Here is a 24732-nt window from a genome sequence, read left to right on the forward strand (position 1 = left end):
GGGGGGGGGGGGATGGGGCGGGAACAGGGAGAGGGAGAGCTATTTCCCCTACTATTTAGAGTCCATATTGTCTCAAAACCAAAAAAACCCCTAAAATTTGGCATCTGTGACTATATTTCTTTCTGTGAAAAAATAAAGAACACTGTTTCCAATGAGGACTTCCAAGAGGAAATCTTCCCAGTAAGCAGCGCAGGACCTTGTATTTGGGTAGTATAATTAGAAAGTGATGAATAACAGATCTGCTAGTGCACCAGAAAAAAATTATGTCTATTGTTTTCTGTGTATCAGAAGCCTCAATTCACAACTTTGCCTGACGCTTGCTCTCAATATTACTGGTCCAGATAAGGCAGCATGCTTTGCTTCCTTTTTTCTTGGCTGGTGAAACTATTTCCCGTGAAAATGTTCCCTCTTTCTCCAGGGTTCAGATGGAGACGGATACTGCTGTTTGAATGTTTACACACCGAGATGAAGCATCCTCACAGCGCTGGCTGGTGAAATGGGGTGCTGCCAGCAGAGCAGCATCCACCAGAATACAACCCCCGCGTCCCCAAGAGCTCTCTGTACAGTGGGGTACACTGACCCTCCACCATCACATCCTTCCAAAGTTTGGAGATACGGATGGGCTTGGTCACGGCAGCCGGGCTCAGGCTCTGGCACAACCTGAGCTGGATCTTTGTCATTAATCAAGACTCTGATCCCTTGCTTAAAAGCAAAATAAGGTACATACGCACCTAGAGCTGCTGATTTTTTTTCAGATTGAGTGCTGAAGATAAGACCCCAAGGCCTGCATTAAAATCCATATTAAAAAGACTTATAAGAAAGGCCATTGCCCGTGCTTTGGTGCCGTCCTCTGGGTACACCCTGGGCTCACAGAAAGAGAAGAGAGGAAGATGAGAGAGGACAAAGTAACGGGATGGTAAGTGGAAAAAATAAGGGAGAAGGCACTATCTTGGATGTCAAAATTTCATCAAGCTGAGCTTTCTCAGAGATGCTAAAGCCAGGACCATGTGCTGAGCTGGCAGTTCAGACAAATGTTTGCCGAGTTCAGAGGCACCAGGACCAGCAGCCATCCTCCCACACTGATCTACCCCTTATTTGCTCCAAGGCACAAAAAAAAGATGTATGAAACATAAAGGGTCTGGGTAGATACCAAGCAGCCATTCCCGAACAGGTTTTCCAGCTCGTGTTGGAGAACTACTATTTGTACTTTGCTACTGGATTAAAGGCAAACACAGAATCATAAATGAAAACAAATGAACGCTCCCCCACCCCACCCCCTTTTTAAACATCCTGAAGTGTCAAGGCTGTCAGAAGGCATTTGGAGACACTTTTCAAATACAAGAACTGAAACAGAAAAACTGGAGAGTATCTGGATAAAATTTGGTTTTCTACCACTAAATTTCTTTGTGTGAAAAAAGCAATAACCTCTCTGCAACTTAGAAAATATTTCTGTTCTGATTATTCAGCTATTAAAATGGGAAAGTGTCATTTTATGACAATTGCTTTCGGCAGGAGATACTTTACACTTATATTCTCAAGGAATATGCACATAAGGAAGAACAATATTAAAACCTTCAGCGTTAATCTGTATTTTCAAAGCTAAGCACATTTTGACAAACTTTCTAATAGACACTGTTCAAAATTCATAACATATATGAGTGTGATTATATTACTCTAATTTATTTTTTCTCCTCTCGTGGAGCAATAAAATTTTACCTTTGAACTTGTATTTATTACAACTTCTACTCTACAGAGGGCATGCAGGCACAGAAATATAATAAAGCTCGGCTAATTCCATACATTATTGAAATCCTAACACGGCAAATGGTATCTTACTGTCTTCATGCATACTTAAAGTTTCAATTCAAAACCCATTTCATTAAAAGGGCTGGTTAAGCAACAGCACATGCTTATTTTAAGTTTGGGGATTAATGTAGCAGAATTATACTTTATACACTCAGAAAAAAGTAGGTAATACCAGTGTTTGTTTAGGTGTTGTAAGCAAAAGCTCGATAGATGCTAAATAATTGAGTGCTCCATCCATCAGACTCCTAAGCACTATAAAAATGTAGAGAAGGGAAGTGTTGGAGAATGACCTGTGCTTACCCATAGGCTGCTGTAAACTGGGTCTAATTCCAGTGGTAAAAATCCCATTGACTTCACCAAACTGGGAAGTGCACAGCTGTGCAGCAATAGCTTCACACTAAATGAAACACAATCAGGTGAGAGTAGAGAAGGAATTCAGACCATGAAGATCAGGGTTCATCATGCAACACTAATGATGCCTGGCCAATGAAAACATCGCAACCTGCAAGACAAATCTTGGGCATCTCTTAACTTGGTTGGTACACTACTAAACGACAGGGCAATCCAAGTCAGTAAGGGAGCAGCTCGTGCAACCCAATACATGATAAAGTGCAAAAGTTGACTCAAACTGCAAGTACAATATTGGCATAACCTCCTTTCTCTTTGCAAAGGTCACCCCACACATTAGCTCCAGCTTCATTGATTAGCAGCTGAGATAACGGCCGCTCACACGCACCTCAGAGCTGCTGTGAAAAGAGACAAGGGGATGACTTTCTGCATACGATGTCCCCATCGCATTTCTGGTAATTGTTCAATCGTAGATAAGGCACAAATGGGGAAAAAGCAGCAGAACAGGCTACTCTGAAAACATAACAGAAACAACTGAACAACCTTCACATTTGCCACTGAGGCATCAAAAATGATAGCTATTATTACTGCAGTAATTACATGGCTGGGACTCAGAAGAATTGCATTTTGCCTCCTTGGAAATATGGCCACGTGATGTTTGATGCCTCCTAAACCCATCAGAACAGATCTCCCCATTGCGGTCAGTTTGGAGAATGCCCACAGCACCAAACACTTGAAGGTTTGAAGACGTTGCCAGAAGCGGTCCCACAGCAGTCCATCCCCGCCGTCTTCCCAGAGGTAGACGATGCCAGCTTGACTTCCACACACATTGACACCATCACACCAAGGGAGTTTGCAAAACCCCGCAGCCAGGACTGCCGTCAGCCCCTGACTTGGACTTCTCTGATCACAAACCTCTGAGGTGCACCAATATCGTGATCCTTCCAGAGCATTACTCTGTTCCCACCACGTCAATGTCCCTACACAGGCTTAACAGGCCACCACAGAGGACTGAGACTTTCCTATCTAAACCCTTTTGTCAAGTGAACTACAGTAAAAACCCTCTGCGTGTGAGTCACGCTCACCTTCCTGGGCCAGCCACAAGACAGAAATGCAAGGGAATAAATACCTGAAGCCAATTCAGCTTTTTAACCATGAAATGCCAGCTCAGGCTGGGGCAACGCATGAGGGCCATATTGTACCTCCAGCTCCATAATGAACTTGCCATGCTGGAGGATTTCCCAGAGTTTAGGACTCAGTGCACAATACCAAGCTGCCAGGGGCTCAGCTGATCAAATTCAGGTTACAGAGCTATTCTGTGCCATGGCAAGCCCAGATGGGACAAGGCAACCAACATCTTCGTGTGACTTCCCAGCAACAAGCAGGAAGCAGTTTGCCATAGCAAACTACGAAGTTGCCTCCTACATTAAGGTGAACTTCCAAGGTCAGCATTCCCAGTGGCAGAGACAGAATGTAACAAACTCCTTCAGAAATCTGGTCTCGACAACATTTGGTTTAGAGAGGAAAGCTCACTTGTCAAAAAGTAAGGGGAAAGGTTTTTTCTTTGAAACTAGGTAAGCAGAGCAAGATTTCTACCTGCTCTCAAGCAGTTAGTTGAAATGTATTCCACTACAGACTTTAAAGTCACCTCACTGGCAACATAACCTCCCAACATATTGAAAACCAGCAGGAAGTGTTGCATTAATACATATATGCTAACAAGCACACCTACAACCATGAATCTAGTTTTTCACCAGCTGACACTGTACCCCATGGCTGCTACATGGTTTTGAAGCCTTGAGAGAGGGGAAGAACTAGAGGAAAACTGCTGTAAAGCATGGAGACAGAGAAAAACAGCCAGAGGGAAAGGTCTCTGGAGAAGCCCAGAGCAGCAAAGAGGCAAGCCAGGTAACACTAACATCTGGAGTGGGATGGAGGAGGGAGAGAAGGGAGTCAGCGGGAGCACCGGGGAAGTCAGCCTCTATATTCAGTAGCCATAGGGGCTACATTTCCATGATGTGTACTTCCCAGCAATATAGAAGATGCTACTGCTTATGTGCTGTGTGTACAAAGAGATGCAAACAAAATGAGTTTTCAGAGAGCATGTAATACTGGCTGACTGCACAGGATAAGTTATTATGTACCAAAAAAAAGTTGCTGGATAAAGGAACTTTCACACACCTTTGGGGTCTTACCCATATATCTTATTGGTCTGGACAAAGGATTGGATAACAACTCTTACTTCCCTTGTCATCATCCATCTTCTTAGGAGGCTTATTTCTTCAAATCCTGATGATGAACCTCTGTAGTCACTTATCTGAGCAGCGAAAATATATTGCCTTTACTAGAAGATGAAATTCCCCTCCAGAAGAACTGTGATGGACACAAAAGGGCAAATTTCCACCCTGGAGTATGTGGATGCATTTTCTTTCTCTTTAGTGGGAACTATATACATTTATCCCATGTCAGGATTTGGACCAAAGGCTATCTCCTGTGTTAATAAGAATGGCTAATTTCCAATTAAATAAGCTTACAGATCATAAAGATGCTCTAATGAGAAAAAAAAGATGAGTCCCCTTACTCCTCCTGCTTTCAGCGCACGTATTGAACAGGGCTGCCAAAGCAGAGTCTCCCAAATAGTTACTAATTACATTGGACTGCCTCCAGCCGCTGTCACTGGCAGGGAACGGGCAAATTTTGCAACAAACCAACCCACCAAGAGTTCAAAGATGATATTATTATTTTGGGAAAGCCTTGAAGGAGTCAAGAGACAAGAGAACTGTGGAACAAAGTACTGCAGGGTTGATCTGAACAGAAAATACTGCCGTAGTCTGTGAACTTCGTGAGCAGCTGTATAAAAATATTCTGGCACAGCTGGAGCAGCCCCCAAACTGGTAAGATGCAAAAGTGCAGACTAGCACTAACTCCACGGCATTCATGTTGGACTTCAATACATGCCATCTCCAGCAGTTACTGGAACCTGTAGTACAGGCTGGAGTATAAAAAGAAGAAAAGCTGTAGGGTAGAAGTCTATAAACTCAGCTGAAAGAATCCATACGTGTCTTCTTTTTTGTGCATTCAGTGGCAAGCATTGGCACCCCAAGGGTGGTTTTTCCCCACACAGGGAGAGCCCAAACTAACACCAAAGCATGACTGAAGGACTCAAAAGCCCATCACGGAAGAAAATGAAGTTCCTACTTTGTCCGATCAATGATGAGAACTAGCAAATCTGTCCAAGTCACATGTGACCCTTACAGGAAACAGCAGTAAGAACACTCTTTCCAGACTGCACATTAAGTTGCACAGTTAGCAATTAATTAGTTTGGGGTTAAAAACCTCAATTCCAGCTCCACAGTACAAGAAGGGTTGTAAGAACTGCAGGTGCCCAGAGTGACACCATAAATATTGATCACAGTGCTCGTTCCACTGCATTAGCCATGAAGCGAGCAATGGTCCTCAAGGGAGAGGAAAAGGCAGATCTCATTTTAATCAAACGGCCGTACTAAAACGCAAACCTTGTGGAATATTATTTTAATTACTGCTCTTTACTCATGCCAATTGCAGCCTATAACAAAACAAAACAAAAAAATGTTTCTAGACAGAGAGCCAAAACCTTCAGCTGCCAAGAAGGTGCATTTACACTATGTGAAGCAGCCCTACGTAACGATACCCAAGTGAGCTCTGCAACCAGCAAAAGCAGTTTTCCAGCCCAGCACCTCACCCTGGGCTCGTTAGAAACACAGTTCATTAACCAGCCAAAACTTGGTGCTACTGCAGCCGCAGCATTTCTGATACCAACTGGTCTCTGGCAACGAAGGGGCCGTACAGACTTTTATTAGCTCCCTCAGACCAACCTACATAGTATAGTACATAAATTCTAAACCATTTAACCTTCCAAATATATGTCTGGGAATACTGCCAGTGAATATTTGAAAGGGATTACAGGAAATGTATTAGTTGTCACTGGAAATATGAATTTCAACTGAAACTCCATATAAGAGGGAGTTTTTCCCTCAAAATCCGTTAGTCTAGCAGCCGTGCTGAACGAAGGCAAAATTGTCCAACCAGCTTAGACTATGTAGGGCAAGCTGATATACTTTTAAAGCTATGTTTTTATCTACTGAAATAAAACATTTTACTTTTTTATTTTTCTACTTTAATCAGAATAACCTCATTAAATGACAGTGTGTGAAAAAACATATAAACTAGAAAGAAAATAAAAAACTTTCTGAATAAATTAATGTTTATTGCTTTTAGACTTTGATATTCTGGTCTTTACTACTTAAATGTAGTTTAAATGTATTACTTGCCGTGGCCTTTACATTAAACCCAGTAAGTCTGCAATTTGTGATAAAATTCCTTATCTCTCTCTTTCTGAACTTACGCAAAGATCCAAGGTTAATTTGCAGATAATATTACTTCATGAAATAATTATCTTAGCCCATATTACTTAAAATAGCTAAATTTAAGAAAGATATTTTTTTAAATGAAGCTGGCACAGCTGAAGGATGGAGGCTGCTCCCCCTGGCACGCACCCCCACACTGGCAGCATCTTCCATGGGGTGCAGAGCCTGGGTACCCCAAGTCCAGAGCAGCACCCACACATCCTGCTCGCCCGGGGAGTCAGGACAGGGATGCTCGGTGGGGATGCGTGTGCCCAGGGCACAGATGTCCTCACGGTGGGGAGGGAAGGGGACTTGGCCCCATTCAACCTCACCTCCCAAACTCCCAAACACCAACAGGAAGGCAGCCTGCCTTCCTCTTCACAACCCCAGCCCTTGCTGAAAAATTACTCTCTTGAGCCATTGTTTCTCATCCTGCTAATTTTTCCAAACCTCCTCCTATTAAACTATACAAATATATTCATTTACTAAATATCCCATTAACCAGGTCAGCATACAGTATTCACAACTTATTACAGAGCACCACCGAATCAGTCACAGGAGCAATTATGCAACTGTAGAGCAGACAACTCACTTTAATCTTCATATGGGGCTGGGCATGTACATGCCAATGTTCATTCACATGTCTCATTCATTTCCAAGCATTATACACCATTGGTTTCCATCTTCACTTATGCAGCACTATCATGTATTTTGGTTTCTAAGCTTTGTGGAATGTCAGAAAATATGAGCTCAGTGCTTCACCCACCATATAAGGGAGTTTGTTAGTGAATTTCAGAGTGCTTCTAACCCTCTATCACCCAGGTTGTGGAAGAAGCTGGGCTAGATATTCAAATTCAAGACCTAAATATGTGTTAGTCTTACAAAAAAAGAAAAATAAATCCTTCCAGAACTATTTAAAATAGGTGGTTGTAGAGAAAAGAAATCAGAGCTAAGATTATGGGATGCTATAGTCACAACAGGAAAACAAAACAAAACAAAAAAAAGTGGCTTTTAAAATCACAGCTTTATTTGAAGGAATTAATTTATTTAAGCATCTTGGGAAAACAGGTTGCCATATAATATTAACAAACAAGAATATGCTCTGTCAACCACATGCAGTAGCACAGACATTTTGAAAACCTAAATAAATAATACATTAGAAAACCCAGCCTATCTGAGTTAATGCAAGACTCCTATGATATAAATGAACAGCAGTAGTGGAATTATTTTCCTGGGACTTAAGTCATAGATAGCATTAAAAGTAAAGGCCTTAAGGTACTTACTGATAGGCAAGAAACTGCTATCTTTAGATCTATGCATGCCCAGGGAGCACTCTGCTAAATTTACAGTCTCAGAGTTTCCATGAGAGTTACCAAATCAGTCAACTTTATTTGTAAACACCACGGAAAAGAACAAAACACCCTCTGGGCTGTAGTCTCCTTTGACACAGCACAAAGTGTACAACAAAACAGCGCTGACTGTAAGAAACTCAGGAATTCTGGCAAAACGGGGGGTTGGGGAATTCTTGCTACATTAAATTTAATGGGAATTTTGCATCTGGTAGCAAAAAATGGAATTTGAACTTACAGGGTCATCTTGGTTTCTTCAAGCACGGTTGGAGCCATTTCTACAGAACTGTCCCAGCAAAGTCCCTGCTCGCTAGGTAGGGGCAGAGAAATATTCTTATTTCTTCCAGAAAAGTCACTTTTCAAACTACACCCATCTCCCACTGGATATAGTGCCGGTATGCCCATGGACAGTACCAGCCACAGGACCAAGCCAGGAACCAACTTGGTGTGACTGTTTCTCCACATGGATGTGTTGATTCATTCATCTTCTTACCTCTCCTTTTTTTTTTTTTTTTTTTTTCCTCTTTCTGGGCTTGGTAATTACTGAGTCAATGTGAGGGTTCATTGGTAGTAATACCATCAGGCAATTGGTGGCAAAATACAGACCACAGCTGACAGAAAGGAACCGAACAAAGTCATGCATACAGCCCAATGCCCACAACTCCACTGGAATTTTTAAATAATACATCTGGTTTAAGAACCATGGTAAAAGGATACACTAAAAATCATACGGCACAGGAAGACCAGGCTTCAAAATTGGAAAATGCATCCCAACAACACAGGATGACTCAGTTTCTAAAGAAACTCTATCTCATATATACATTCCCTTCAAAAGCTTTGCTCTGACACTTGCAAACTGCCTGAAGATAAAATCTGAAGAGGCTGTTTATTTAAAAAGGAACTCTGAAATAGCTTATCCTGTTACTTGTTTAACTCTCCTAAACAAACGCAGTACCTAATTTGAGACAATTACAGACGTACTTCATACAAACAGAAAGAAAAACACCGAACAATGGAATTCTAAATTGTTCTCAATCTCCTCGAAGAGCTAATCTTTCTCAATTCACTAATTCACATTCACTCCAGCGCTTCACAAAAGCGACCATTTATTAAATATGAGATTCAATTCACAGATAAACAAATGCGATAATGTAATCTACACTTAAAATAACAGCTTGGCTTCAATGTTTTGGGGGAATTAGGAGTTTGCCCTTTTTATGGCTGTTCTTAGCGTTAGTTCTTGTCACAACTTCAGAGCTCATGTCCTGTAATCGAGGTGCACTGAAGTCGTGTTTCCACACAAGCCAGGATCCGTGAAGGATGGAATCCCATCCCACAGAGAGCCCTGAACTGCGTGGAGCGTTTAGGAGCCGCATCCCATGGCTGTTTTCCCTGCTCTGCAATATCTCTACCATTTCATCACATCTTCTTCGCTTTCTACTGCGACCACCTGACTAATCACAAATTGCTGCCTAATGAAGAGTACTGGCATTACAATACTTAATTAAGAATTAAGAGGAAGATTTATTTTAAAAACTTGCCAGGCCAATATGCTCCAGAGCCAATCTTGGTAGTGCAGAACTAGCCCAAAACTTCCATGTCCTGAATTCTTAATTAAAAGCTTGTCCAAACTTCTGATTTTAAGGGGCAAGCCTGCCCCTCCAGCATCTATTAACCTTAAAACAAGGGACTAAATTGTGTTTAATCAGCTCTACTTCATCAACACCTTGATAAAAAGAAACTCAAAGAAAGTACAACACTTATCTTTAATTTCCACTCGCCAGTGTTCAGAACGCCCGTATAAAGGTAGCTCTCACAGTCACTCCTGTCCAACACGCCACGTGTGGCACCAAAGGAGTTCCAGCTACAGAAAAAGCCTTCTGCAGGGCCATCCGGCAGGAAAGGATCACCTTACACAAAAAACCCTTTCTTTTTTCCCCTCCACTAAAAGGGCTGTGGTCAGAGATCAATGCAAGAAGCTGTCTATTGAAGTTAGACTCAAATTATCCCCTTACATAAAACCTCAGGAGAAAGGCACTGCTGACCCCGCAAGTGCGGCACACAGCCAGACCCCGGGGGGAAGCTCCTTCGCATTGTCGGAGGAACAGGGAGCACAGACCTCATGGCTGCAGGCTGCTCCCAGCCTTTTCTGCCACCCTGACTTCTCTGCATCCCTCCTCTCCCCCCAGCCCAAACCCTCCTGGGTCAGAGGGAAGCCCCCAACCCCACACACTGCCGGTTGCTCCAGATATTCACTACCAGGTCTCCTGTCTGCAGAACCAGGTTTAGTTTATTTCTTCTAATATTATCAGATGACAATACATTCCTGGAATTTAAATGATACTACCTCCTGCAGAACTTAATTGGCTTATTTTGAAACTTTTTTTATATTTCAAAGGTTATACGAGTTAGATTCCAGCCCACTAAACCTCACATACAGAATGCAATAAAATACAGCCAGTTGTTTCTTTACTCTAATGATCGTCTGTTTAATTTAAAGCCTTTATACTGTTTTGACTATTTGTCTTGGGAAAGAAGTCTTGGCTAAACCAATTTTGAACTGAGAACTGGGCAATCCTCTGTCTACTAAGGGAAAGTCACCTCTCTGCAGTGTCTGCTGGCTAGACACGGGCTGGTCAGACACCGGTGCCCAGAAGGGGACAAACGTAGGATATAGGACATGAAACTTTCCTCATTTGCCTTTTTTTTATTTTTTTAAGTATTTGTGTGAACATTTCTGCAGACAGTCACCTGTCTCTTCAAGATGAAGAATTCAGGAGGACTGCTTAAATGAAAAGTTCACTCTTGCAGAACCCGTGCTGGGCTTTCTTGCAATTTAGCTACAGGATCCTTCAGAAAAGTTGTGTGAATGGTGTCATATACGTATACTGCAATATCTGGTTAAAGAGAAATGGCTTATGGACAGCATTAATGCAAAAAGCTTTGAATTTGTGTATCTTAAGGGGATATTAAAGGTAGGTTTTCCTTTCCTAGGCTTTCCTAGTTTCTTCAAAACTCTTGCACCAATGTAACAGACCTACAGGTCACCTACACACACCACGCTCTTTAGGTAACCTTTATCACAAACTCAGATCAACTTATGTCAAACTTCTTCCATGACATTTAAACCATAAAGGGCAATACAGATCTTGCCATAAATAGTGACGTTTATATTTTTCTTAAACTTATAATTCCCATTCTGAAAGGAGTACCTTGAACCTTTGTTCCAAGTCTACAAGTGTTAAAAGCTCAGGTTCATTTCTAAAAAAAAAAAAAAAAAAAAATCATCACCTGCTGCTCCCTCTCACTAATGCAAGTGGGAGCTAGCTCTTTGAAAAGTCATCTCCTCTCTGCTGAAACAGCCATAGGGAAGATAATGGCCTTTGCCCTCACCATTGTAACTGAAGTCTTGAAAAACATCTTTTGTAGACATTAAGTACCAAAAAGGAGCACTAAATACCAAAAAAAAATAATGGGTTTGCATAGAAATTCATTTGAGGGCGTTCTGCACCCACACTTTGCTCAGCTGGTATGGGAAAAGGAATATTTTCACAGGTAGCTGTAATACAATAAGGAGGATGAAAGCTGGCTATATTCTTAATCAACTCCACTGGCATCTCTGCCTGCCAACTCCACAGAGCTAACATCACCACTGGATACCGACTATAGATGCCTTCTGGATGACTGACACAAATCACGCCACCAGCATTTGAAAAAGCACAGCCACAGTTTAGCTGGAAATCATGCAACATATTTGCATTGAAAGATAAAGAAAATTAATCAAAGTACATTTGAGTTTATCCTCTAAATTCAAACCCACAACCTTCCAGCTTTCCAGCATTAGGTGTTTCAGCCTGTATTTTAGCACAATATGCCTGACTCCAAGACATAGATATTTATGCAAACGTAGTTACTACAAGAATTTCTTACAGACTTTTGAGTTTCTGTCTTCTTTGGCTTGTGGGCCACATGTTTGCCATGATCTTGAATGAATTAAAACTGTTAAAGTGTGACCAAGCAAAGAAAGCTCTTACTTTTCAGCAACTTACCCTAAAATTAACCTAAAGCTGATCTTCTGTTTCTTTTGCAGACAACAATTTCAGTAGAGGATGCAAAGATAGTAAATTCACTTGAACTTATGATGGTGTCTGTCCTCAAACTGTCAGTGCACCACTCGTAGAGCAGGTCATAATCAGCATTTTGTCTTTTTAAAAGTTGTCAGTAGGAGATATCAAATATCTGGCATGGTACCAGCTGCTGTGAGGTAAGGCTTGATGGAGGTAGCTAGGTCCACTCCACCTGGCTCGTAAACAGCCTGCCTGCTCAAAGAGCACATCAATCTTCGTGACTACAAAAAAAAATGGGTCTCAAATCTACTGAACAAACCACACACCGTTCTTCAGGATTCCTGAAACACTCGTAATACACATCAGCCTTGCTACCATGCGGCAATATGCTCCTTCCACCACAGCGGCAAAATGGGAAGTACGGATCCTGTCTAATTGCTAGAAGGCTCTGAACACTGCCTTTCAGGATTTTTGTTTCTAACAGTCAGTAAAACATACCGGTTTGGGATCAACATCTCCAGCAACTGGCTATGGTGGCATATACTCACGAACTAAGAGGAGGAGTGCAAGGCAGTGCAGAAGGCTGAGCCCCACGGCAGTAATTGAACCTGCAGCTTAGAAGAGCTGGTATCTCTTTAATTTTATTGATTGTATGAGCAAGTGTGTCGAGCAACTGGATAATTTTACCCTTCCCTACTAAACAATTTCAAATCTTACAGCTGTAAAGTTGTCTCACCTCCAGTTTAAATCTACAAGAGCAGTCCATAATGTACATGTATTATTAATCACACCCTCCTCGGGCAAAACTCCCATTGTGAGTTTTGTCCTGCTAATGCTGACAGCACACAATTGGACCAAAGCAGTATTAAGTCTGTCTTTTTGAACCTCAATGATTTAACAAGCTGAACCAAAACAGTTCCTAATCCATCGACCGAGCTATTTAACTTTTAGCTATATGTCGTTCTCTCATTTGCAGCGTATCGCTAGAAGCACACTCTCCAGTAAGCCAACGCCCTCACAGGTATGCTCCCTGTACAGGCAGATCTGGGAAAAAGCATCACTGAAGAAAAACTGATTTTCATTCCTCCACGTGTTAAAGTCAGATTACAGACAGGCGCATTTCCACATTAACTTGAAAACAAGTATTTTAATTTTACATATTTCAGTTTCTAAAGCGAAGAATGATCACAATCTAAGCTTATGCTACTCTTACAGGAGAAACAAAACCTAGATGTACAGTTAGACATGGTGTCGTGCTGTGTCACTGGACACAATGCATCAATGGAGATTTAAGATCTTATTCTGATATGTCAGAAAGAACTTATTTAAAACTTACTTTCAATAAATCGAACACAGTAAATCTTTAAGAAATTAAACAGACTCTGCAAATTCATTCTATATCATTACAAGCTGAAAAAACAAGAATTCTCCCCAGGTAAGAACTTGGCTTTGCTGAGGTTTATGTTAAAACTGAACTTCTCAGAAAGCTGCTGGCCTCATGCCCTCAGCCAGGAATAAAACCCTTCCTCTGGAGGATCCAAGCACAGCTGTTGGGATGCTCCTGCCCCTCGTGATGCTGCGCAGCACACAGGGCACCCATTGCAAGCTGCCTCTGCAGACACCATTCCTAGAGACCACAGGACACGGTGCAATTGAACTGGAAGTACAGACAGGCAACTGAGCACACCATTATTAATATTCTATCCCCAAAGAGTCTTCAGCTTCCATAAGTGCAGAGCTTCCCTGTCAAGCTCTGGCAGAACACAATATTGGATCTTAAAATAACACTGCTTTGATTACCTTACTTCCCTTTACTCTTCGCTTGAATTCCAACAGGATTTCAGTGTCTGCTCTGTCAATAGTGCTGTGTGAATAATGGATTTCTGTTTGGGCACTGAACCAAAAAAAAAAAAAAAAAGGGAGGAAAAGGAAGAAAAAACTCTGTTTCAAGTCGACTGAAGAAAGATTGGGAGAGGATTTAGGAGAAGAAGTAATTTCAAGATAAGGCAAAATGTTTGTTTAATCTAAAAGGCATATTTTGCTTTTATATTAATACCCTCTTTTAAAAATATTTATTTTTTTAAATTTTGTTTCAGACTTGGTCTAGTTCATTTAGGAAAAAAGCAAACACTAAACATTTAATCTAAAAAAAAAAGCTGAAACAAAACATTTTGACTCTGTGAAATTTGTTCTCCAGTTTTACAAATAAAACTGTCAAATGGAACAGAAATTTGGGCACAGATGTGTTTCACCCCAGACATGTACTATTTCCATGAACTTACCAACACTTAAAAATAGAATCCCTCTTGTCTTATTGGCAAGTGCCATGTTCTAGATATCAACTGCCTAGAACTAAAGAGAACGCACAGAAAAATAAAACAAAACTGTCGTGCTGAAATTACTCTTACCAGTACTGCCAAAACAGCAGCAGAAGTAGTAGTAGAAAGCTTTTCTTCTCGAAAGCAGAAAGTTTGGTGGACACCCTTATTCACCACCCCCTGCAAACATGCCCTGGGTTGTTGGGCCTGGGGTTTTTTTGGGGAAGAATGGGAGGGGGTGCAACAGCAGTTTTTTTCAGTGTTAGTACCAGGAAAAAAAGGCAAAAGAAAAACATACGTTTAATCATCTGATGTAATACTGCTGAAATGAGGACTATTGATTTTTCACTCCGCAACAATTTGTGTTCCTTTCTTGCTGCAGCTGGTGCAGCCCCGTGTCCGGCAGTGCTGGGGCTCACCGAGCCAGGCTCAGGCAATGGGTGCTGCATCCTCGGCTCCGGCAACAAAACTCATGCAGATTGAAGCCAGCAGCTTAATCCACTTAAAAAAACCATCTTGCCACCATGGCAGCTATGACTGTAGGATTGCAGCGTGTTTTATTTCTAAGCTCCCATGTCATCTGTAGCAGGGTGGTTCGCCCCTTACAGCCAGGAGTCCCAGGACCTGCCAGACATCATCCATTTATCAGATACGAAACAGGAACCTCCAAAGTGCCTGGGAGCACCTGGGTGAGGCAGAAGCTGCTGAAGAAGGTGCTTTTGTGAGAGGTCCCAGGAACAGTCACTCGGGTGCTACAGAAGAGCGACAGCGCTATTTTTCTGGGCACCTCTGGCAGCGGGACTCTGCTCCTCCGGGTTCGGCACCTGCATCTCCCCATCACTGCGTGAACAGTGAATAAGGAACTGACACATTATTCGGCAGTTTTATAAATACTGGCCTCAAAAAGGAAGACAAGCCCACAATTTTAATTCCCACAAAACAAAGTAACCCTGATAGCCAAGCTGACAGTATAGAAGAGAATGGCAAATATTCATCAGCTTTTGAGCTGTGATTAGATTTGTTAACTACAAGTAGACCAAAACCACCTGAATCCAGAAAAATCACATTACTTTTGCATTAAACCTTGTTGCCAATCTGATAATTTCTGATTAAAACAATGAAGCCTTTGGGTATAGATTATTTCTGATTTTTGATTATTTATACACCATGCCGTTCACTATCACAGAGAAATCACCTTTGTTACTAATCGTTTTTCCGGTAGGAATCGGAACAAGCAGAAGCAAATGAATAAATGATGACGTGGGAATTACAACAAAACGGACTGACGACTTGTGGGTATGAGTTTGAATAATAACATTTTACAAACTATTCAAGCACATTGCTAATAGGTGAGATTTAGTTTACAGTGTTGTCAGAGATTTATATAAAATGCTTGAAAAATGAGTTGTTACTTTTTTGAGTCCCAGTTGTAATGTCATTAATTTATTGTAGTTACTTTTACATATAGTGTCAGTGCAATCAGGTTGTACTCCTCATGACAATCCCTGCTCTGTTCACAAACTACAGGAGTATAATCTGCATTTCTAAAAAACCACAGTTTGGTTCAACATTTGTCTTGTTTCAACCTATTTTCTTATTATTAATACAACCTAAAATAGATAAGGAAAATAACAATCAAAAGAGTGGCCAAATTCCTCCATCACACCGAACCCAACAACATTTAGATGTGAATTACAGTTGTCTTAGCATCTAAATCAGAAGATTGGGAAACTACCTATGAAGGTGCACCAACTCCCCTTTGGATTGAACTTTTACCAACTCCTGCTGTCTGCAGGAGTTGGTAACTCCTGTTATCTGCAGTCTTCTGCACGCTACTACAACACTGAATTCCCTTTGTCTCGCCATACTCAAAGTGCCTGCACAAAGGCATAAGAAGCAGAGCATACAATAGATGATTTGGGTCATTGTCTTCAAAAAATGAAATGCAGTACATTCTGGCTACTGTCCAATTACATTTTAAAATGAGAAAGTTTTGACCGTGTTCATGGTTTTGTATCTACTGAGCAGCAACATTTAAGCAGAGCAAGTGAACTGGAAAGTTTTTAGAGAGTTATTTTCAGCTGCTCAATGCACAGTAATGTTTGTCAGTTCTAATCAAGACTGCACAAATTCAAATGTCAAATACTTGCAACTATCTGATCAAGAATAAATGACAAACAGGAGATTATTCAATTCCTTGTTGAACAACCTAAAACAACAACTCTGAGCAAAATCACAAATAATTCTTGGGTTGTCTGTGAATATAAGAAGAGAGTTTTCAAATCCATGCACCCAATGACACAGTTACATAATCCAATTTTTAGTACCATCATCTATTTTCCTCTACTATATTTTTGGCTTTACAGACTTCCCCGAAAGTATCCTTGTCCTTCACTAGCCACATAAAAAACACTTTGCTGAAAAATTTTGTTTGGAAGAAGCATGCAATGTAGGTCTTTTCCCATTCTACATATTACTTCATTGCATTTCTACACATTATTTAATTTAATTTGATTTATTACTCTACTGTCTCCTGATGCTCCAGAAGAGGCACACTCGAGGGATACAGACCACACACTAAGAGTTTCTCACAAGCATCATATGCATGTTCCATAACCTATTAACAGAGATCAGACACAGTACTGGGTGGGAGCAGACACCTAACAACGACAAAGCAATGAGATGACTACGGTCTTCTCATTCCTCCTCACCTATGCTGATGGCTGCAAATCACAAATCATAGACTCTAGGTACTCTGTGAAAAAATGCTGCACTTATCATGTGCCCTGTGGAGACCCCTTCATTATGGACCCTCTGCATTAACCTATTTAAGAAACAGTCATTCCTGTACGTCTAGACTGAGTGGAAGCAAGGGTGCTGCATCACTGAAACCCATACAAGCCCTTACAGACAGATACCGCTTTGACAGGGAAGTCTTCAGAGAAACCCTGCAAACCAGAGCCAGACCCACGTGTGACTCACTCCTGAGTTGTTCAAGCTCCAGCTCAGGCCAGCAGCAGTTTGTTACCTGGGTCAATACCACAAAATCTTCTCACCAGAAAGGATGGCTTTCTAAAATGGAATCACCATGAGCATGCCAGAGACGTGGCATGGGAGCAAGACATGGGGGAGACCAGAAGTGGGGCAGAGAAGGGCTGGCACCTTGTTAACCTCACCCATTGCCTACCAACATACATCGGAGACAAAGCTGCACCTCCAAGCTCCACATCACCGGAGTAATGTTTAGGCCAAGAGGATCCCACAGGCTCTGCTGGCAGCAGCAAAGTCCTCTGTCACGGGAGACGGGGCTGAAAACACGGCCAGTTGCCTCCCACGACAGTCCTTTTTGGCAAAGGAAAAAACCAGTCTCCTTGTGAAGGCCTCAGGTCTCTGAGCCACAGGGAGCAGCACTGCACCGCAGAGCTCGGGCTAGCGATGGATACAGCACGTTCAGCCAAACTGTGGATGGAGGGAGAGGAGGAGACCCAGCTGCTTTTAACTTCTAAAGAGAAGTGAACTATCACACTGCAACAAAAAGACAGCGTCACGCCAAAAAGTCTGGCATTTATATGAAAATGAAGATGTCTTGCAGGCAGGGATACACAGAAGACCCAAAGTCCCCTAATCAACATACTCCAGGCCCAAACGAACTGCTGTTAAGAGGATGATACATTGGATTTTGTCATTTAATGGGGTCCAAAAAATGTATCTTTTAATCCCTTTAGGCATTCAGAGGGAATACTGAGCAACAATGCCAGGCACAGATGACAGCATGAGTGGATAAATGACTGGATTTTAGGATATGGAGCTGAATTCTACAAAAGATGTCTAAGTAAATGAAAATACCAGCACATAATGCAGTTACTCTAAACGCTTTCAGTAGGGCAGTTACTTGCACAGAATTTTGACCTGTATAATGTTAGGCATTAGCATAGACCTTACGCTATTTTACCCATAATTGATTTCTCTCAGTTTCACGCGACTCCCTGCTGGCTTCCCACTACCTACTGACCAACTATTCCAGGAAAAACATTGTATGCAACTCTGCAACGTACTCTAACTTTTATCCAAGAAAATAGATCACTTATTGCAATGGGAATTTAGTTAAGAGAACATCCCAGAAGGAAAAAAAAGTTACAAAGCAACTAATATTACTGGAATGACAGAAGAAGAAAGAATTTGACTTGTTTATTCAATTCTAAGTTTAAGGCCTACACCAATCCTACCATACTGGATCAAAAAAATCAGAAAATTTTAAAACTATTATTAACCAGTGCTTCTAATCTGCCTAGTGATCTGGATATTTCCTTGTGAAACCTTCTCAATTAGAACTTGACAACGATCACATTAGTGACATTTGCCTCGAGGTGGTAGGGTGGGAAGAATCTCACAACTTTTTTTTCTTGGGAACTAGAACACGCACAGAGTAATTGAAGTGAAAAAGGGTACTGAGATACTTCCAATATCTTGTTGAACAATTACGTGAAGAAGAGACACTTCAGAGGCATGGCTTCTTAAGGATCATAGCCACAAAGAACATTTGATCAGAGATCAATGAGCATCTGCCATGTTATATGCTTCCCTTCCAAGTCACAAGTTGGAGCATAAAAATGGATGTTGGCACAGTTTTATCAGTGTGAAGTACACGGTGCTCCTTAGCAATACAAGACTCCATCTGCACACATTAGAGTAGGACCAGACCTACAGTTATGATCACACATCAGAAGAGACCACTCAGACCAAATTTTATAACAGTCAAGGTCTGGGGGGTTTTGCCCCATTTTCACAAACTTACAAGGAAACCACATATATTTTAGATGTATTTCAGGGGAATCTGTACTCTTCAAAGCAGCCATTATTTTATTCTGTCAGATTCTAATGCCTCATAAATGACTCACTGTTTTTAGCCACTTGCCAATTAACCCCTCTTGTTATCAACTCAAAATTGTTTCCCGTGATCGGTCTTGAGCACCATGTAAAAGAATTCTCCATTTCAAATATAATATCAGGCTCTACAGTTCCACAATTTTGCTACTTTTGAGATGACAGCACAGTTTCACTGTGACTAAGGACTGCAAAATCGTGCTCCATGTAATTGAATCTAAAGATCTGACAACACTGACCTTATCAAGAAATGAAACTTTTGGCTGAGGTTCAAACCATGCACAAGAAATAAGCTCTTGCTGGTTGTTTGTAAAAGTCATATAAAAATGTACTTATTCATTATTAACAACTTGTAAACTGAACACACTGCAAGTCTCAAACTGCCGACACGTAAAGTATTACTTAGTACAATCGTATCATTTACATCTAATTCTTGTATTAATTTTGGCAGCACAACCAAGCATCCCTTCTTCTGATGGTAGGAGAGTTATCGTAATGAGATAAACATTCAGACTTCACACTAAAAACTGAGGACAGAAGAAATGCTAGGGGCCAGATTAATTTTGTGAATGCCCATAGTGCTGCTGGCCTCGGTGACAGTCCAACTTCAGTACAAGATGTGCAAATAAAAGATTCTAGAGAGAATCAGGCCATTGGTATCCCACTGGGGTCATGATCAGGCCAGCAGTGACAACACAGGACCTGTACTGGTGGACCATCTCCTTTACAGAAAAATAGAATAGAAGGCTCCAAGCAAATCCCAGGTAATATCAGCACTAGGATTTCATTAACATCACAGTCTACCCCAACATCTGAAAGTTTCATAAAAATTCTGTTAGGAGCTATTGTAAATAATCACAATTGCTCTGCAGCAGAATGCCATTTTTAAAGGAGGCACGAAAAACCACGGGGCTTTTAAGACAATACCATTATGTACCTTTCTTGTTCTTGCATGTAGTTTTCAGGACGCGGTTTCCAGGACCGCATTTTCCATGGTGAGTCACACATACTCCTTCTGAAACAATCCACTCATAACACACCGGGTCTTCACAGGGAATAGATTCAATTAAATGCGGACAAGCTGCCAGGGTGCCTACCGGATCCACGATCACTTGCCTTTGTCTCATTCTAAAACCTGGAAAAAGAGAAACTGAATTAAGTAGACAACAGCAAAAAACTCTTTATACCAATAATCTAGTAGCAAAAGGACTATATAGGGCATCTGTAACTGGAGGATATAAGACAAACAAGGGTACAGCACTTAGAAAGTGAATTGATTGGGACAGCACTTGGCTGTATGTGCCCACAGCCTGGGCATGCAAAATCTAACAGTGCCTAAAGAATTCCAGTAACCCACATTTTTCAAATTTTTTTTCCTTTCATTGACACTAGATAGAAATACACATATCCAAATATAGGAATTTGCCACTGATGCATATATTAAAGTAATAACAACTAAAGATAAAAAGAGAGAACCAGTTAAGGTATTGAAGATACAAAAGACATCTATATTCTGCCTGGGAACCCACTAATGAAAATTCTTGTTTTGAGATACAGCAGAGCAGTTTACGGAGAAATTAGTATTCCACTTTATGAAGGTGTAAGGATTTCTGATACATAATGCATATCAGACCCCTTTGAAATGACATCCTATTAAATTGGAAGATTCAAATGTAAAGTGGAAGAAAAAGGTTACAGAAATAATGAAAGAATTGATTACATAATCTACCTCCTTCTGAATAAAACTGAAAGTCATGTTGCTATATAAAATGCAGAACTAATAGGCAAGTCTCTTTCAGCATGTTTTGTTATGTAAATGACACAGAATTCTAAGAAAGGCAGAAAAAAATCCATGGCGGTCTTTCCAAGAACAGTCTCAGACAAGGGGCAAAAACACAACATCAGTGGAGGCCATATGGAAATGCCTTGGCCATAAAACAGAAAAGGAAAAATAAAACATTCCAGAGAATATAAGAGACTGAACTTCCACTATTCTCAAACCAGCAAAAGGAAATAATTCAAAACAATTTAAAAATTAAATGGTTTTGCAATTGCTTATATTTAACCATATTTTTTTTTAATTTGAAAAATTCTGACCAGCTCAAATCACTTCCAAAACTTACTTTGTTTTCAGAAAAGTGTAATTTCCAAACAATAATATTCATTCCCTGACATGAACTCCAACAGTCATCTTTTCAACTTATTTTGTAAATGAAAGAAAGGCTCTGCAATGGATCTCAAAGTGTTGCAGCAAGAAACACTTACGCTGGGCAATTCAGATCTGGTGGGGGGGTTAAATTACATTTGAGTACTCTTCTTCTATGAATTTAAACCAAACCCAGAACAATGAGAACAATCTCTTGAGTGAATTTAAACTCCAAGATGGCAGGAGGAATACCCCCCCCCAAGTCCTGCCACCCCTCAATCTCATCTGACAATTGCTGTTGAATCCAAGCAGCAGGACTTCAGAGGAGAATCAGGGAGGGACAGCCTGGCACTACGGAGATTTGCATCTGCTATCCCAAGAAATCCTCCTTTGCTACAACTTCAGTGCAGGATAAAAGGATCGGAATCGGGCTGAAAATATTATCTTTTTTTTTTCCTTCTCTCAAGAATAACTGCAAAAAAAGCTTTTAAAGGTCATATTCCACTCCTGTATGCACATCTAAGAGCTTCATCCTATGTTAGAGTAATTAAAAAAAAAAAAATTAAGCTCCTGATCAGAATTTGACACCACTGCTTTTGCAATCTTATCATAATATTCCACTACTCGCTTTAGAACTCCCAATGCTGCAAAAACAATATATCAAAGCAGCCGTTACCTCTTCTTCCGTGGTGGTCCTGGCAGTTCTCGGGCAGGCAGGGACCCCACACCGACCAGGCGGACACCACGCAGGCAGATGGGCACGGCAGGTAACACAGCTGGGAGCTGGAGGGAGCAGGACCCAGGCAAAGCTTCCCATCAACTGGTCTAGTAACTAAGAGGAAAAAAAGAAAGGAAAAAGGAAAAGCAGGACTGTAGCTTTGTCCTGACCAATGCACAGATCTCCGGAGTTTACTGCTGGCCTTCGCTTTCCAGGACGCACCAAAATCCAGTGCTTTGTTAGGGTCTTATCTCCCACAGCAAAATGTTAATCCGCCGTTCAGCCAGGCACATAAAGTTTTATCTAAATCATCCATATTCAGCAGGCTAATTAAGACTATGCTTAATGGTAAATAGGTGCTTTAATACTAAATTCAGTGCTGATTTTGTACAGTGCTGGAGCAAAACTAGAATCTAATCCCCCACATTCATGGCCAAGGAGAGCGCTTTACATCATACCAAAGAGAAAGGTGCAGAAGAAGAGAATGCACAAAGCACATGCTGCAGTCGGGAGCCAGGGAGAGGCAGCTGCCAAAGCCTGAGCACGGGGGAGTCTCCCCATACCCATCCCCTTCAGGGGTGCTGCCACCTCTAGATTACCGCTGCAGGGTCCAGACCTTTGAATTGACTTCATCTACTTTCAACAAGATTGAGCAGAGCTCTTGGTTTCCTCTATAGGGACATATGCAGAAAGCATCCTTCCTGCCTGGGAGGTGAGATAGTTCCTTGAGTTGCCTGCACCCAAGGCAGGCATGGATCTCCAGACCTCTTCATCCAAGAGATGAGCTGACCCCAGGCTCTGCCCAGTACCAGTTGAGTTGATAGTGACAATAAATTTGGAAAGTTGATTCCCTTTGTATTTTCATTTATCATAAGAGACGTCCAGTTTCAATTAACTTCTCTTGCCTTTTTATTAGGGGCAGAAGGAGGAAGGAAAAGAAGGGGAAATACTCTTAAATCTATCTTCTGAGTCATTATATGATATTGCATTTTAATTACATTATGGGCTGAATGTGGCTGCCTCTTTAGATAAATCAATATCAAAGCAGTCTTTCAAAAGACAAAGGCTTGTTTGAGTTTACTTTGCCATAGAATTACCAAGACTTCATTAATTTTTATAGCTACTGAGTTTGCTTTATCCTCATTTTTATTTTTAATGTCTATTTTTCTCTGCTTCCACGCATGGAATTGACTTGAAAAGAATTTATAAAAATATGCCCAATATAGGAGTAATCTTTTCTTTTCCTGATATTTTACCATTTTCTTTACAATGAATCATTTGAAGAAAAACAATTTTATTTTTTTTAACACAAGACTTCAGTGCTCAAAATCCCAGTAAAATTCGACTTGCACATCCTGAAGCTGAGACTTAAGACCAATATCAGTGCTTATGATTCCAGCTCATCAGAATAACAGGATTAAACAACAGACATGATTTAATTCTATGCTGAAATATAATATGTTAGTAAAAAAGACCATTTTCTGAATGATCTCTGAGACACTGTAAGGCCTTTGACAAGTTCATTTAGAGATTACAACCAGGTGGCATAAATACAATTCACCTGAATGCTAACAAACAGACCTGTTCCAGACCTCTCAAGTGAAGTGACAGAATGAGATAAATATGGGAGTTTTAAGGATAAGAGTATTTATCTTACCAAGAAGTTTCATGCATGGCTTAACCTGCCTTTCAGCATCAAGCATCGCAAAACTGTATCATTTTTGGAGAGTTCACTTGAAGAAATTAAATTAATTTGAGTGCATATGATCAGCCCAAGGAATAAAGTCCAGTCCTGCTCTGCTCTAACTCAAGGCACCGTCGTTAGGAATGGCTCTTTCCCCCTCACCGATTTTCAGATTGTTTCTATATTGCAATTTAACCATCTAAATGTGGACGTCACTGATAAAGCAGGTTGGTTCTCCTGCCCTGAAAACTAACCAGCTACAACCAGTGGTGCCAAGGCTATTTTACATTGAGTTAGGATAAAAGAAAAACAAGAAAAAATTACTACAAAAAGTTCAAGGGGTGGGGTTTTGTTGGCAGGCTGAGTCTACCAGCCATCCCAGACTCATGGAAGACTCCTTGCTATTCTGGAGGAAAACTCTGCCTTCCTCTTCCCACCAACCACCTTCCTGATCCTCTTCCTCCCTTGGGTTAATGCCGCTGTTAATTCTGGCAATGGGAGCTCTTTTCCAAGGACCAGTATCCTATTTGTCACTAGAATAAGCCTGTTTTGTTTAGCCACTTCCTTAAGTAATTCCATATAATCTGTAAAATGCAAATCAGAAAATACACAGACTATTCTAATCAAATACCCAAACATATTCCAGGTCTGTGCCAGTTCATACGCATTCTACACTGACTACAATCCTCCAGTGAAAGCCTTCAGGAATAAGACAAGAACAAGAAACAAGCTGCATTTTTTTTACATAGCATCCTTTTCCGAAACCAGGCAGGTACAAAGAGCCCCATTTTCCATCCCGATAACCAGAGTGACTGGATGGACCAGCAGGGTCCTCTATAAAAGAGTTTCATCCCTTCTTCAGCCATTTGATTGACAACTCTGATTTCCACTGGTTTCATTTAAAAGCTTGATATGATTTTCTATCGCTATTCTTTCATACCTTAATACTTTTTTTTTTAAATAAACTATAAGTTGATTTTTTTCTGTGAATCTTTTCAATGCCAAAATTCTCACACACTGTAGCCTC

General features: G+C 40.9%; 1 protein-coding gene across 1 annotated transcript in view; it reads right to left on the minus strand.

The window, feature by feature from the left end:
• LOC104471573 (thrombospondin type-1 domain-containing protein 7B-like) overlaps positions 1-24732 on the minus strand; it is a gene marked incomplete at both ends in the record, with an annotated part of 93033 nt that overhangs the window by 52199 nt on the left and 16102 nt on the right. The window contains 2 exons of the mRNA XM_010086952.1: positions 20095-20292; positions 21980-22135. Of these exons, the coding sequence (XP_010085254.1) occupies positions 20095-20292; positions 21980-22135 (354 nt within the window). The remainder of the gene's footprint in view (positions 1-20094; positions 20293-21979; positions 22136-24732) is intronic.

The sequence above is a fragment of the Pterocles gutturalis genome, unplaced genomic scaffold (assembly GCF_000699245.1).
Source record: "Pterocles gutturalis isolate BGI_N339 unplaced genomic scaffold, ASM69924v1 scaffold32706, whole genome shotgun sequence".
Taxonomy (NCBI): domain Eukaryota; kingdom Metazoa; phylum Chordata; class Aves; order Pterocliformes; family Pteroclidae; genus Pterocles; species Pterocles gutturalis.